At 38.7% G+C, this 15,434-nt stretch overlaps 1 protein-coding gene across 1 annotated transcript; it reads right to left on the bottom strand.

Annotated features, from left to right (window-relative positions):
• Positions 1–147: 147 nt before the first annotated feature.
• Positions 148–12,402, bottom strand: LOC145766639 (uncharacterized). The gene is made up of 3 exons (XM_082578352.1): positions 12,345–12,402; positions 10,479–12,017; positions 148–323 (listed from the first exon to the last, which is right to left on the bottom strand). Exons 1-3 carry the CDS (start codon positions 12,400–12,402, stop codon positions 148–150), a joined length of 1,773 nt encoding a protein of 590 aa, XP_082434478.1.
• Between the last annotated feature and the right edge of the window lie 3,032 nt (positions 12,403–15,434).

Consider the following 15,434-nt stretch of genomic DNA (forward strand, 5'->3'; position numbering starts at 1 on the left):
AAGATCTGTTGCTGGCTTCAAAATACAGCATAATATTTAGCAATCAATTGAAGTTCCTGATGCTTGGTTTATATTACCGTACAATAGGATGGGAAAATGCTTGAAGGTCTGCATCATGTAGACAAAAATGTGGAGCATGTTGCTCCTTCATTCACTTACAAATCCAGAAGATGACAAACTATTGTCTGTATCAGTTGTTCTTTTCCACCAATCTTGAACTTCAAAAACAGTTTTCTCAGCAGCATCCCTAACTTCAGACTGCCTCCTGGTTTCATCTTGAAGTTTAGCATGTTGTCCTTTAAAATTCATGAAGCCATCTTGATCTGAAGGAGGGCTTGCACCACAAAATACTATTTTATCTGAATCATTCTTTAAGGGTACATATTCATCCAGTAACCATAGTTTGTTTCTTAACCTAATACCGGTACTAAGATTAGAACTACCCATTTTATAATATCCGATACAATAATTACAACATCTGAAACCATGACATTTTATTAATTATGCTGAGTATAACAAATTATTATCAAACAAATTGAATTAAAATATTGTTATTAACAATCTTTTAATTTAATGCAATGCTCAATGACTAAGCTCACCTGAAATTCAAATATACAACAATAAGCTTTTATGACATACATCTAAATAGAAAATTACAAAATACACCAGTAAAATTCAACGCCGATACATGTGTTATTGTTGTAATGTCAGCTAAAGTATATAAAAAATCATTTTTTGGATTGTACACAAAAACTTGAGCAGTTAGACATATATAATGTATTGACAACATATAGGAACTTGGGTATTCTGCATCTCTTGGAAAAAACATTTTTGATCTAACTTTAGTGGTTAAAGAGTTATGACGTTTTATCCGATTTTAGCCGCGTTGTCATGGAAACGAGATTTAGGAGGCGTAAGACCATAACAAAACAAAAAATTTTTTGTTACATTTTGATACGGTGGTATAACCACAACTTTTGGCAAAGTTCCTAAGAAATCTGATAAAGTCACCAAAATTTGGTACAGCCTAGTGTTTATACAGTAGAACTCGGTTAATCCGGATTCGATTTGACCGGCGATTCCATCCGGATTAGGCGAAGATCCGGATTAACCGATGACGGTTTTTATCAAGCCTGACGTTACCTAGATAGAAGGGTATCGGTAAAAATCACCGAAATTGAACGCATTAGTGTGGTCATCTGTCAATTCCGAGACGCGCGATCACCATATTAGCGATAGAATTCTTTTGAAATGCAGTAGCCTATGCATGTAAAATGATTGTATTTGTAGACTCTGCGTCTAACGCAAGAACACACTGGCAAAAGTTATATCTTCAGACATGCGTGTCGGAATAATCTGTAGTCACTCAAAACTTTTGAAAACAGTTACGGAAGACGAGTTTCTTTGGAAAACTTATAAAAAATCAAACAAAGTCTTCTATTGGAAAAACATCACTGACATACTGCCGAAAATTCCACCGACATCTTTTCAAGTTAAAGTAGGCTACGAGTTTGGGCATTTGCGCAGAAATTTTGCGTTAGAAGGGATTACTGTTCATGAAAAGAAGAAGTCCGCAATAATTTATTGCGTCACATTAACGGAACAATAGATAAGAAATTTCTCGCAATAAGCCACGTTACGTTTTAGCATAAAATGGCAAAACTGTCTGGAAAATCCGGATAAAGCGATAGAGAAAGCGCAACTTTTGTCCGGAATAGGCGAAGATCCGGATTAAATAATCCGGATAATCCGAAGCTGTTTCTTAAGAAAAAGATTACAAATCATTTGTACTTCCAGTTTCATCCGGATTAGGCGAAGATCCGGATTAACCGAATCCGGATTAACCGAGTTCTACTGTATATCATAAATTACACACCAGTACATACAAACTACAAAGATAGACATTTATTACTTGCTATAAAACAAATTAAAGGTAATGTGGATGTTTATTTACGATATGTTGTTTTACTTTTAACAGCAAAAAAGGAAAATTAGGCAATTAACCTTTAGTTTTTCAGAAAAAAACTTTTCTTGCCTTTTTATTAGCAAAGTCATTCAAAATAACTTCAAAGTCAATGGCTTTAGCAATCTCGCATTCTATAGAAAGCATTGACAAACTGTTAAGTCTTTCTTGCGCGATTGTAGATCTCAAGTACGTTTTAATTAGTTTCAGCTTTGAAAAGCTTCTTTCCCCTGATGCAACAGTTATTGGCATCGTCAAATAAATCCTCAATGCAATGAAAACATTAGGAAATGTTGTAAATAAACCTCGTAATAAAGAAAGACCCCCGCTAGCGCGGGGCCCCTTCAAGGTGCGGGGCCCAATTTGATCTAATCGGCCTAAAACCGGCCCTGGGTGTGTGTTTGAATTACAAAACCAAAACTTTGTTTTAAGATTGCGTGAGAACAAATGAGTATTTTTTCATAAAAACAAGTGCAACGTGTTTTTGAATATCCTCTTGATGTATTTCAACTCTCAATTTGCATTTGAAAATGGGGTTGTCTGCCCCTTTAATGTGTTGCATTGCAACCAACATTTACTTTGATTGTGTAGCTTTTGTGTCTTCTGAATTTTTTTACTTTTTGTGTTGCTGGAGCCTGGAAGTTAATAGGATTCCAGGCCTCGAAATTTGTACTTTTTTCCGGCGGTCAAACATGTCCTACCAGACTGGCCCTTTCAGCGGACATTTAATATCTTAACCGGACATATTTTTTGCATGTAAATTTTGCACAAAATCACACTACAGTAGTCGTGTTTGTAGAAGATTTTCTACAACAGAATAACTCTGCAATGGTTGATTGCTTAATTAACCGACCCTGAAGTATACTGGAGCAGTTTGCTTGCAAATAAATCAGTGCGTTAATGACAGTCGTGTAATGACGCAATAAACACAATTGAAATCAGCGTAAATAAGGTCGCCACATTCGCCTAAGCACGTGCGGAACCCAGCTGAGACTTGCTTCTCTGTGACGTTTCTTTCTAACAAACGATCAATGTAACGCAATAATCCGCAATCCGCATTGTTAAAATTAGAATACAATATATCCTGCCGAAAAGTTCAGACAACTTTATTTCAAGGCAACATTGCAAGGCGTTGAAATGATGTAAAAATGGCCATAGGCGCCTAACCCGTGGGGGCCCGGCCCCCACGCATATTTCTCCGTGGGGGCAACTTTTATGCTGTATTGGTACATAAAACAATAGATAAACTAGCGATAAGCAGCAGGAAAACATTTTTTAAATGCACACCACAACAGCTTCGCGATAAATAATCATCAGAACGAGCAGCGATCCCAGCCAGCAAGCCCATATGGGCCCCATATACTATTTTAATGGGCTTGTGGGCATGTGGGTTTTTTTGTTTTTGCCATATGCGCCCAATATGGGCTTTCTTGCAGAATGTGTTGCTAAATGACAAGGTGGAATATAAAACTTCCAATCTTCAAATGCGTGATCATATAAATGCATTTTAAGAAATTTAGCCACATAAAATTATTGATCATGGGCTAAGCATGAAATATTGATGGGCTTCCCACTTTGTTTATGGGCAGACCATGGGCTGCCCACTTTGTTTATGGGCAGACCATGGGCTGCCCACATTTTTTATGGGCAGAACATGGGCAGCCCACATTTTTTATGGGCAGATCATGGGCTACCCACATTTTTCATGGGCAAAACATGGGCTGCCCACATTTTTTATGGGCAGACCATGGGCTACCCACATTTTTCATGGGCAGGCCATGGGCTGCCCACATTTTTTATGCGCAGACCATGGACTGCCCACATTTTTTATGGGCAGACCATGGGCTACCCACACAGTGATTCAAAGGTTTGTGGGCAACCCATACTAATATGATATACACCTCGATCAGCATTTGTCTAGACTTTGAGATTTTTTAGTTGTCTCAAACGACTTTTGTTGATCTTTTAAACAAACACAAAATGAAATTGAACAAGCAAAATTACTGGAGGCACCTTGCTATGCATTGCGCAAAGCTCACTGCTTGCAGTTGGAGCACTTTGGCAAGGTTAGCAGTAGTACTATTTTTTGTGCTTACGTACCACAAATAGGAAAATGTCACATGGAGCTATATACCTACTCGTGCGTTGTTGATCAAAATAAAACAGTTCATCATCGTGTGCACTGTCTGCAGTTGACGCTCTTGGCTTACGCCGATTGAGCACTTTACTGGGGGCACCTTGCTATGCATTGCGCAAAGTTCAATGCTTGCACTTTGGCATCTGTCTGCAGTTATATACCTGATATACATATGGGCAGCCTGTATTAGATTTATGGGTTACATATAGGCAGCCCATATTAGATTTGTGGGTTGAGTGTGAGCAACCCATAAATGAATATGGGGGCAATGTGATGCCCGCGGACACAATGTGTATGGGCCCCATATGGGCATCTCACATGGGGCCCGTACATCAGCCCATATGGGTCCCCATGTGGGGCCCATATAGGCTTGCTGGCTGGGATGCTACAATCCCACACCAGACAACAAAATCTGTCATTTTACATTGATTTAACATCTGCAGACGCACCCAAAAACAACACAATTTGCTACGTAGACACGGAGCGTGCGTTTAGCTTTATGCACTTGCAAACAGACTCGATGCAACTCGAGAAGGTATTGCTCGATGTCGCTTTCGAAAGTCGAAACCTCTGCAGTGAATCGCTCGCTGTGAAAATGAACTCGAAGTCTCGGCCCGAGGTAACCACTAACATTAACCAACGCAACAAGGGCTGGTACAAACCGCATTGCGCACACACGACCGTTGCCATAGAAACCCGATCAAAGGCGGGAATATGTGCATCTTTTGTTTCATCTACAACACGAAAACCGGCGTTTGACAGCGAATTGAAAGCAGGTCAGTCATAAGTTGCGACATTGTAGTGAAAAGGGAGAAATGTCAAGTGGAAAACTTCATCAAACGTCTCTCCGTAACTATTTTCAAGGGCTGTTTACGGATGTCAGCCACTTCTAAATTTATTCAAGGTGACGTGATGTTGAATTGATGTAAACATGAATGATTTTACTTTCAACAGGTATATTTTCAAGCGTATGATCAAGTTAGTATTTGCATTCCATTTTCAAAACATTGTCATTCCATTAATACAGTATACCTTTTAGTAAACCTTTCAGGCCTCGAAACAACTTTTTTTTCCGGCAGCCAAACGTGTCCGACTGAAGCAAGCTGTTCGGCGGCCAATCACAAGCACATGGCGGCCATCGGAACTTCGACACGCATCAACATACAGTCTTCGAAATTAGCACATTTTTAATTTGGCAGAAGCGAAAAATATACTAGAGTAGTCTATCACGACCGCACTGTTTGATTTGTTGTGATGTAATAATGCCAAAACTAGCGATAAAGCGAGCAACAAGATACGCACGTCGCACGCTGTTACAGTCATTCACGATAACTCACGGGCGGAAAAGTAAGTTAATTTTGGGATGATTCAACGTTCGAGTCAGCACAAATCGATTTAATTTTCCCGGCGGGTTATATTGCGTAACAACAATGCCCAATAAGAAAGCTACGTTTGTTTTGCATTAATTCGACATCTAGCAACGTTGAATTATCATAAAATAACGTCAATTGCTCAACCAGGTACCAGTAACAAATTAATAGCTCCCTGCGAGAAGATTGCCTAGATTTACGTATACACTAACATAATTTCGGCACAATTGGGATACTGCGAACAACACAAAGTCTGTTTGATAAAGAACTAGCTGTCAGAATCGGAATCATCAGATGCTGTATCGGAGCACGAGGTTGTCGCGTCATCACGTCTTTGCCGTTCGCAATGAAGCGTCCACGTTTTGCGGCTTTCGTGCTTTGATACCAATCCACACGCCTCTTCCTTTTTCATAGAGATCCATCAGGGTGTTGACTAAGGAACAAATCTATGGCTGTGCCATAACGACTCGGAGGAATGTCTAATCCTAACCTTACAAGCGCTCGTGTAACCTTGGCATTTTTATTGCCGACGCTAATTTCGAAGACTGAATAGGCGCATCAATAAAGTGTATTGTGATGTCACTTGCATCCTGCGGATGTCAGACATCAGCTGCTTGGTCAATCAATAATGTTAACAATTCAAGCATAGACAGTGTGTATTGTGATTTATCGGGTGCTTTGACTGCTTTCTAATCCTTTGTGATTATAAGTGGCAAAGTACTTTATTCACAAGGCTGCTTGCGTAAAATCGTCTCGGAACGTCATGGCGGACAAATGCGGCCGACGGAAGGGTGAGACCCGGTGGACAAAATGTCGATTTTTGTAGGTTAATCGCGGCCATGGCCACGATGGCCGCCTTCAGTTTCGAGGCTTGCCTTTTCGTCTCGTGTTTCATGCTAATAAATCTAGTTCGTTGCTGAACTTTATGTTGTGCTTAGCTTAAAGAGTCGCAGTCCATCAACCTCTAGCAGACGCATGGCATGTGTTTGCTTAACCGAAATGATCGAGTTTTGTTTATAATAAATTAACGATAGGTCGAACGTAGCGATAACTCCGAGTGTGGCAATAAAAGCAATCTTAGTGTGACGGCATAATTACGTCATCGATCTGCGTAACATTTTGCTGAATTTACGTTGCTGCTGATGAAACACGCTTTCGCCCCCACAGTCAAAAAAATAGTTAGGCGCCTATGAAAATGGCTACTTTTGACATCAGCTCGTTAACCAGGCCACTTTAATGTGATCTTTAAAGCGATTGCCTGTACTATTATTTAAGGATGAGCCGATTAATCGGCATTGGAATCGGCAGGTATCGGCAATTTTTGGAGAATCGGAATCGGCATCGGAAAAAATTGCCGATCCTTTATCAAAGTTTCCTAATCAAAAGTAGCGCGAGCGCGTGGAAATACCGATCAAAGAACGGCTTCTTTGAACAACCGCATCAGCGTCAACTAGCATTCGGAGAGCGGTAGTCTAAAACTCTAAATTATGACGATTGTCCGCCATTTTGTAAACTCTTGTTTAGTAGGCACGAGATCAAAATACTTTCTTTCTTTGAAATGACGAAAAACGTTCAAAGAGAAAGTCAGACTAGATAAAATATAAAAGTTGAATGATTACACAACGGTTAGAAGTTAAAGGAGAAATGGATTATTACGTAATAGTTATTAGCTTGCAGTATGCGAGGCGTCAAAAGCAAGTTAAGAGAAAAAGCGAGAGGGTATAAACTGCAAAGAAAATAAGAACAACTGTCTGAAAGATTCAAAACGCTTTTAGAAAAAAAACAAAGGGTGTCAATGGAAAACAACGTGTGAAGTTGCAAGTTATATCTTTTCAGACGCTGAATTGCAGTGAATTAATCTTGTCACTTAGTAAACACGTGAAAAAAGATTACCTCGTTTACGCAATAATCACTTGATTGTTTGTTCAACCCATGAAACGAACTATGTTACAGCCAAATGCTGTCCCAGCTCTAGTCGGCATTCGGCAAAATTAGGGAGTTTTCTTTGATCTGTAGAATATACCTTAATGCAGACATTTTTAGCGCAGCAAGAAGAGAAATGATTTGATGGAAACCAAACAATACTATGTTTCCTGAGCTGAGCAAAATTGCAAATAAATTGCTTTTATCACCACCATCGTCGATCGAAAGCGAACGAATTTTTAGCACAGGTGGCAATATTTTTACGCCTCAACGGAACAGACTTACTCCAGCAACTGGAGAAAAGTTGATGATATTGCATTTTAATTTACGTGCCTTTAATTTTGAATATTAAAAAGCGAAAATGTTCTTTTTAATTATTGTTTAATCGTTGTAAAATTCGTAGTCACTGAAAGTTGCTTAATGTTAATTTACTAAGCAGAGAGAAGTAACTTCCAAGTATTGGCCTATTACGCTTAATGCGTTTAACAAACAATCGTGTGATTGCGCAAACGTAATCAAACCAGCTACCCGGTAATCTTCACGTGTTTGCTAAGCAACAAGATTGGCTGCAACTCTGCGTTCGAAAACAATACTAATTTCTTCACAAGATGTTTTTCTTTTTTCGCCTATTGATGCACTTTGAATGCAAGGCTGGTGTGTTACTTTTTTAAAGGTTTTTGTATATTCAATACCGCTGCGTTCATTTTCTTTTACACTCTAGTCTTTTTATCTTCTTGTTTCAGGCACCTTCTTGAATTCTGCGAGAAAAATACTGCAAACCGCACAAGATAATATTTTGCACACTGCATTAAGCTACGTTTATTTTGCACTCTGTGAGCAATGGCGATTTTTCTCTTTTTACTGATTTCCGCAACAAATAAAACGCGTGTCTATCACCACTTTGTAGCGCGCAAGAAGCGAAGAACTACCGTAAAAAATCACGTTGTCTAGAGTAGTGTTGGGCGATATATCGAATTTTCGATACGATACGATATCTTTTCAATATCGATATTTATTTCAATATCGTTCGATATTTTAACTATTACAGCCCTAACTCGTAACTGCAAACCCCTACAAAAATGTTGCCGAGGCCAAACGGCAAAAGTTGAAATTGCCTCGGCAATTGCTGTGAACGTTTCGGCAATTGCTGTGAAAGTAGCAATAAAGCGAACAACACGATTACGCACGCTGTTGCAGTAATTCACGTTGAATAACTCATGGGGAGGAAAAGTACGTTAATTTTGGGTTGATTTAATGTTAGAGTCAGCACAAATCGATTTAATTTTCCCGGCGGGTGTATTGCGTAACAACAATGCCCAATAAGAATTTTACGTTTGTTTTACATTAATTGGACATCTAGCGACGTTGAATTATCATAAAATAACGTGAATTGCTCAACTAAGTACCGGTAACAAATTAATAGCTCCCTGCAAGAAGATTGCCTCGATTTACGTATGCACTAACATAATTTCGGCACAATTGGGATACTGCGAGCAACACAAAGTCTGTTTGATGAAGAACTAGATGTCAAAATCGGAATCATCAGATGTTGTACCGGAGGATGAGGTTGTCGCGTCATCACTGGAATCGGACACATCAAGAGGCTCATCATCATCATCATCATATTGTTCCTTCCTCGTATGGAGGGTTGGATACAATGCGCCATTGTTCTCGACCATGAGCTGTGCGTACTGCACTTTCATAACTTAATTTTGTCCATTTAGTGATGTTTGTTGTCCAAATCATTCTTGGTCTGCCTTTACTTCTTTTACCGTTTATCTTCCCTTCTATTAATGATCTTTGTAATGAATTTTGCCTTATTGTGTGTCCGAAATACTTCAATTTTCTTCTTTTGACTGTTTGTAAGAGCATTTTGCTTGAATTGAATTTGGAGAGTACTTCATCGTTAGTGATCTTTTGTTTCCATGAAATTTTTAACATTTGCCTGTATGTCCAGAGCTCGAAGGCATCGATCCGTTTCTCCATTTTTTGTGACATTGTCCAAGTTTCGGAATTGTATAATAGGGTCGACCAAATATAGCATTTTAATATCCTGAGACGAGTTGATAAATTTAAACGTTGATTGGTTGAAATATTTTTCATTTTTCCAAATGTAGTTCTTGCAATTTCTATCCGTCTAAGAATTTCATGATCACACCTCCCATCTTCAGTTATTAAATGACCAAGATATGAAAAAGATTTTACTTTTTGTATAATTTCGTTGTCAATTATAATTTGGAGTACTGAAGTGTCTGGTGATTTTGAGATTATCATTGATTTGGTCTTTTTAGCGTTAATTTTCATATTAAATTCTTTACCAATTGAGTTAACATTGTCCAATATTTCTTGAAGATCTTCTTGTGATTCAGCCAAAAGAACAGTATCATCAGCATAGCGTAAATTTGTTATGTTTAAGCCACCAACTTTTACTCCTCTCATATCATCAATGGATCGAAAAATCATTTCTGTATATAAATTTATAAATTAAAAAGACATGGAGAAAGTACACATCCTTGGCGTACTCCACGCTTGATATCAATTCCTTTAGACAAATCTTTTTCCATGCGAATAAATGCTTTTTGATTCCAGTACAAATTGATAATAAAACGTAAGTCTTTGCCATTCATACCAATATTGGACAAACAATGAATCAGTTTCTCATGGTTAACTCTATCAAATGCTTTCTCATAATCAATAAAACATGCATATACATCTTTATTTACTGCATTGTAACTCTCACAAATTGTTCTGAAGTTAAGTATACCCTCTCGTGTTCCTTTACCAGTTATAAATCCACTTTGAGTCATGCTAACCTCATTCTCAATAGATTTTCGATTTCTTAATAAAATTATTCTCAACAAAATTTTCAGTACATGACTGATCAAACTTGATGTTCTAAAGTCACTGCAGTTCTTTGCTTTGGATTTCTTTGGTAGTCTGACAAAAACAGTTTCATTCATTTCTTTAGGTATAAATCCAGTCATATATATTTCATTACATAATTTGTGTATGCGTTTTAAACTTATGCCATTGAGTGCTTTTAGCATTTCTGGATAAATGTTATCCTTTCCTGCAGCTTTATTACATTTCAGATCTTGAATGGCTTTCTCAACTTCAGATATCAATATTTCTTCTCCTTCATTATTGGTAATTTCAGGCATACATGTTCTATCATCATCATATAACTCTGTTACATACTCTTCCCATCTACTCTTTATATCCTCTTCCTGAAATAACATTTTTCCTCCACTATCCATGATGCAGCTGTTTGCTTGTTCAACTTTCTTCAAACATGTTAGCTGTTTAACTTTATTGTGTAATTCAAGTGACTTATGAGATGCTTCTAGATGTTCTATTTCACTGCATTGATTTTCCCACCACCTTTGTTTAGCATCTTTGCATAACTGGGATATTTCCTTATTTAAAGCTTTATATTTCTTGTGATTATTGAATTTGTTTTTCTTTCTCTGTTGCATTAAGTCAAGTATCTTCTCAGTAATCCAAGGCTGTTTAATATTTTTCCTCTTTGATGGTAGAATGTTAGTAGCTGCATCATTTAAGGTTTCTTTAATTTCATTCCAACTTCTATCTATAGTTTCTTGTGTAATTACTTGAGGAATTTCTGTTTGCTGTAATAATTCAAATTTATTGTTTACTGTAATACTGAATTTCTCTCGATATTGTTCGTTTTTAAGCATGTTCATGTCGGTATGTTCTGACATATTTGTTCTTTTCACTCTTTTTAGCTTTATTTGGATTTTCATAACAACTGGATTGTGGTCAGACATTATGTCACATCCTGGATACGTTTTAACTTGTCTTACTGCATTTCTGAACCTCTGGTTTATCATAACATAGTCAATTTGATTCCGAAATTGATAACCTGGACTTTGCCATGTATACAACCGCCTAGCAGGATGTTGAAAAAGAGTGTTCGCTATTACTAAATCATTAAGTTTACAAAATTCCAGCAACCTTCTTCCACGTTCATTTAAATTGCCAAATCCATAACGACCAGTTGTGGGATATTCATGATGATCACCCACTATTGCATTAAAATCGCCCATTACTATATTAACTTCTCCACTTTTAGTATATTTAAGTACATCCTTTATTGACTCATAAAACAACTCAATTTCTTCATCGGTATGTTCTTGGGTTGGTGCATAGATTTGTAATATATTTACATTAAATGGTGCTGTAGACAATTTAATCATCATAACTCTGTTAGAAATTGGCCAATATCCAATGACTGAGTTAGCTATTTCTTTTTTCATTATCATACCGACGCCGTACATATGCTGTTCTCCTCCTGAATATACAAAAACAAATCTATCTTCTGTCACTTTACCATCACCTATCCATCTAGTTTCACTTATCCCAATTAAATCAAAGTTCATGACCGACATCTCTTGTTTTAAATTTTCGTATCGACCTGCTTTATAAAGGGTTCTTACATTCCATGTTCCTATTTTGAGTGCCCTTTTTCTAGTATTCAGCAGTCTACCATCAGACTTATGCCTTCCAGAGGGATTTGGGCATAAGCCATCATCACGAGCAGCTGTGCACATAGAAGAGGTTTCTCCTTCCCTGTAGCTTTTAGGGGACTTCACAGCAGGGGGCCCTGATCAGTCTCCATGACTCATTTTCGTTTTAATAGCTAGCATTGTTTACTATGGAATATATACTTGGTAAGGCTCCAATCTTTTCCAAGGTGACCAGCCACTGTACTCTAAACGTCAAAAGTGTGCCTAAACGGGTCACATCGTTTTGCTATCATGCCTTCCAAGCCATTGACTATTTATGGTTCTTCTGCCTTTTCAGCCATTCTAGACTTTATGCACTTAAAGGGATTGACTTCCCTACCATGTTAAAGCTGTTCTAACATGCGCCTCATTTAGTTTAGCCAGCATTATGCCGTTACCAGGGTGTGGCCGTTGGTGTGCATTACCAACTTCGTGGAGCCATAAATGAGACTTGGGGTTTATATGAAGGACCAATGTTACCATTACTCTCATATGAGAAAATGGAAGAACTAGAGGTGCTACCTTTCACACAAACCCCCATACACCCCAAAGAGGCTCATCGCTTGGCTGTAAATCTACACCGTCTTTGCCGTTCGCAATGAAGTGTCCACGTTTTGCGGCTTTCGTGCTTTGATACCCACCCACACGCCTCTTTCGCAGAGCTCCATCGGGTGTTGACTATAAAGAGCAAATCTGTGGCATAACGACTAGGAGCAGGGCCGTAGCCAGACCGCAGAGCAAGGGGGGGCGAACTTTTTTTAGGGAGGGCCAAAAAATTAATTCATTATAATTGTAGCTGTTGCTCGAGAATGTTGGGATTTTGCCAGGGGGGGGCAAAAATTTTTTCGGGGGGGGCAAGACCCCCTGGCCTCCGGCTGGCTACGGGCCTGCCTGGGAGGAATTTATAACCCTAACCTTACAAGCGCTCGTGTGGCCTTGGTATTTTTATTGCCGACGCTAATGCGCCATTCATGCATCTGCGTCGGCAATCATCTCGGCAATTGCCGATATTAATTTCGAAGACTGGGAAACTCTTTTCTTAATTAGAACAAAAATATCGAAAAGTATCGAAATATCGAGTATTTTTTCAAATATCGTATCGTTTTGTTTTTTTCAATATCGCCCAACACTAGTCTAGAGCAGGCGACAAAGTGAACGCTTTTAGACATTTCAAAGGCAGCAACTTGTAACAAAATCGCAACCACTTGTAGAGCGCCAACTAAAAGCAGCTTTAATCATTTAACCAAAGAATCGGCATCGGTATCGGCAAATATTTAAGAATCGGCATCGGCAAAAATTCTGTAATCGGCACATCCCTACTATTATTGCTTCAGCTCCGTATTTGTTCGCGTTAAACAAACAATTGTTACAATTCAAATTTAAAACATATTTTTGCTGCATTAGCTCTATTTTTGTCAAGAATTTTGCGGCGGTCATTTATGACCGACCAATGAGCCGGCTTCGGCAGACATTCGAGGTCATTCCGGAGGTCATGACCGCCGGATATTTCGAGGCCTGGGATTCGGTATTCTGGATTCGATTCTGAATTCGGTTTAGTATTCCGGAATAATTCTGGAATAGTGAATTATTCTGAATTGCCCATCCCTAGATGGACCTTACATTCAAATTTGTATAGCAGGCCTCAAAAATCGTTTTTGTTGACGGCGGACAAACGTGTCCGGTCTGAGCAGCTATCTCGGTGGACAAATTAAGTCTCACGGCGGACACACCAGTTTTAATGTCGATCGTCATGCTTAATCCCTTTATCTTGATAAGTCTTCGCCATTTGAGAACCATAGTTACGGTTTAGGCTTTTTAAAATTTCAGCGAAGTCACTCTGAAAAGCTTTCATCAAACCAACGACGTGCACTTGAAGAGTCAAAGCGCCGTGTAGCTGCTAAATATGATGATGATGATGATAATATAATGTTTGTCAAAATTTTGAATTCTATGGACTTTGTGTCTGATGCAAATAAATAATAAAAAAATGATACGCCGCATAACTGATTAACTTCTACCTCCGAGGTCCTATGGCTTCTTGCGTCACAATGCTCTGGGCACGATTCGGAAAACTCCTACACTTACTCTATTTTCTGCTGTGCAAAGCTTCACTAGGCCTTTTTCTTTAGGTTTATTTTTGTGTGTCATGTGAGCGAAAGTGACAAAAAGAATAAACAAAACATTAGATAAAGCGCAGTTATTTTTTGCTCTCTTCGTGATGCGGTCGGCTCTCCAACATTGTATCAGTACACGTATTCCACGAGATCACGGCAGGCTCGGGGTTATAATCAGGGCCGTCCAGGCATATGCGCATGAGAGCTTCAATAGTATCGATCTTCAAAGACGTGCGCCAATCTCCACGCGATCATTGCTTGTCGTTAAGATACGTAGTACCGAGATTTACTCCATGTCTTCTCTCCAGAATGGCTAATTGATGGAAAAGCGTAAATGCACGGATTGCGCGCTCTTGTTTAGCGGTAAAATATGGGATTTCAAACAACCTCCTAATTTTGATTATTTTCGTTGTCACTCATATTGTCGAGGGCTTTGATGATCGGAAATTGATGGCTTGGGGTATTGTCGGCCAGATATGCTGATGCTGCAGCCATAGAGGTAATGATGTGTTGTGATCTTTGACAGAACTAATCCTTACATTCGTTGTTCCTTTAATATATGCGTTTATCCCCACTAAATTTCTTAGCAGTAGGTTCATCGCCCTCATTCTCACTTTCAAAATTTTCCCTGGGCCTTTTCTTTCTTACTGTAATACCAAAACTTAAGTTTTGCTGCATCTTGCTGTAGTAGCCTACTCGTGTTATCTAACTTTGTAACCAACCTCGCTTTATCAATATTACTCGAAGATCAAAGCCAGAGATTGTGACATAAGACTTGAACTACGTTGGGCGTGATTAGTGTAGAAGTACCGGTACTCCCGTCGATTCTTAGCGAAGAATTCACCTTTGTTACGCTGATTCAATGTCATCAATCGTAAAAGCAGCGTAAAAATCGAAAGTTTTTTTGCTTGAATGGAAGCTGAAGGATACAGTATTCACTTTTTCTAGATGCACGCTGGGAATGCGGTAATTTTGCATTCTCAGCGTAAATTATATTCTTGCAACAGGTGCTCGTGCTATGAATGACGATTTGTATCGCTAGTTCCTGCGTTATTTCTCGGCGGACAAATATGACCGATCTAGAGGGTACTTCCCGCAGACATCACATGCTGTGACGGCAGACATGTCCGCCGTGAATTTCGAGGCTTGTATAGCCTAAGCTTTTGAAGTTGTTTCTACATTTGACTGACTGATGTGCTTCATGGAAATTGAATTATTTCAATAGTCAGTTGAATTTAAACTACAAACTAACTCAGACTTCTATTTTATGCATAAAAACAGCCAACAAAGTGATGTTTAATTTTTCTGACGTATAGCTGTATTTAATCAACAACATACATAACTTTTAAGACTAAACAGCATTTTCACTACCCATTTTTCAAGCAGCCTAAACCAGCAAGA

Source organism: Aplidium turbinatum, chromosome 3 (genome assembly GCF_918807975.1).
Source record: "Aplidium turbinatum chromosome 3, kaAplTurb1.1, whole genome shotgun sequence".
NCBI lineage: Eukaryota > Metazoa > Chordata > Ascidiacea > Aplousobranchia > Polyclinidae > Aplidium > Aplidium turbinatum.

Excerpts from the sequence above, each read along its gene's own strand:
- LOC145766639 (XM_082578352.1), bottom strand. The coding sequence starts at position 12,402 with ATGGTAACATTGGTCCTTCATATAAACCCCAAGTCTCATTTATGGCTC. Across the intron at positions 12,018-12,344 it reads TTTATGGCTCCACGAAGTTG|GGCCCCCTGCTGTGAAGTCC; the intron begins GTAATGCACACC and ends GAGACTGATCAG. Across the intron at positions 324-10,478 it reads AGCCATTCAAGATCTGAAAT|ATCAAGATGGCTTCATGAAT; the intron begins GTAATAAAGCTG and ends GCCCTCCTTCAG.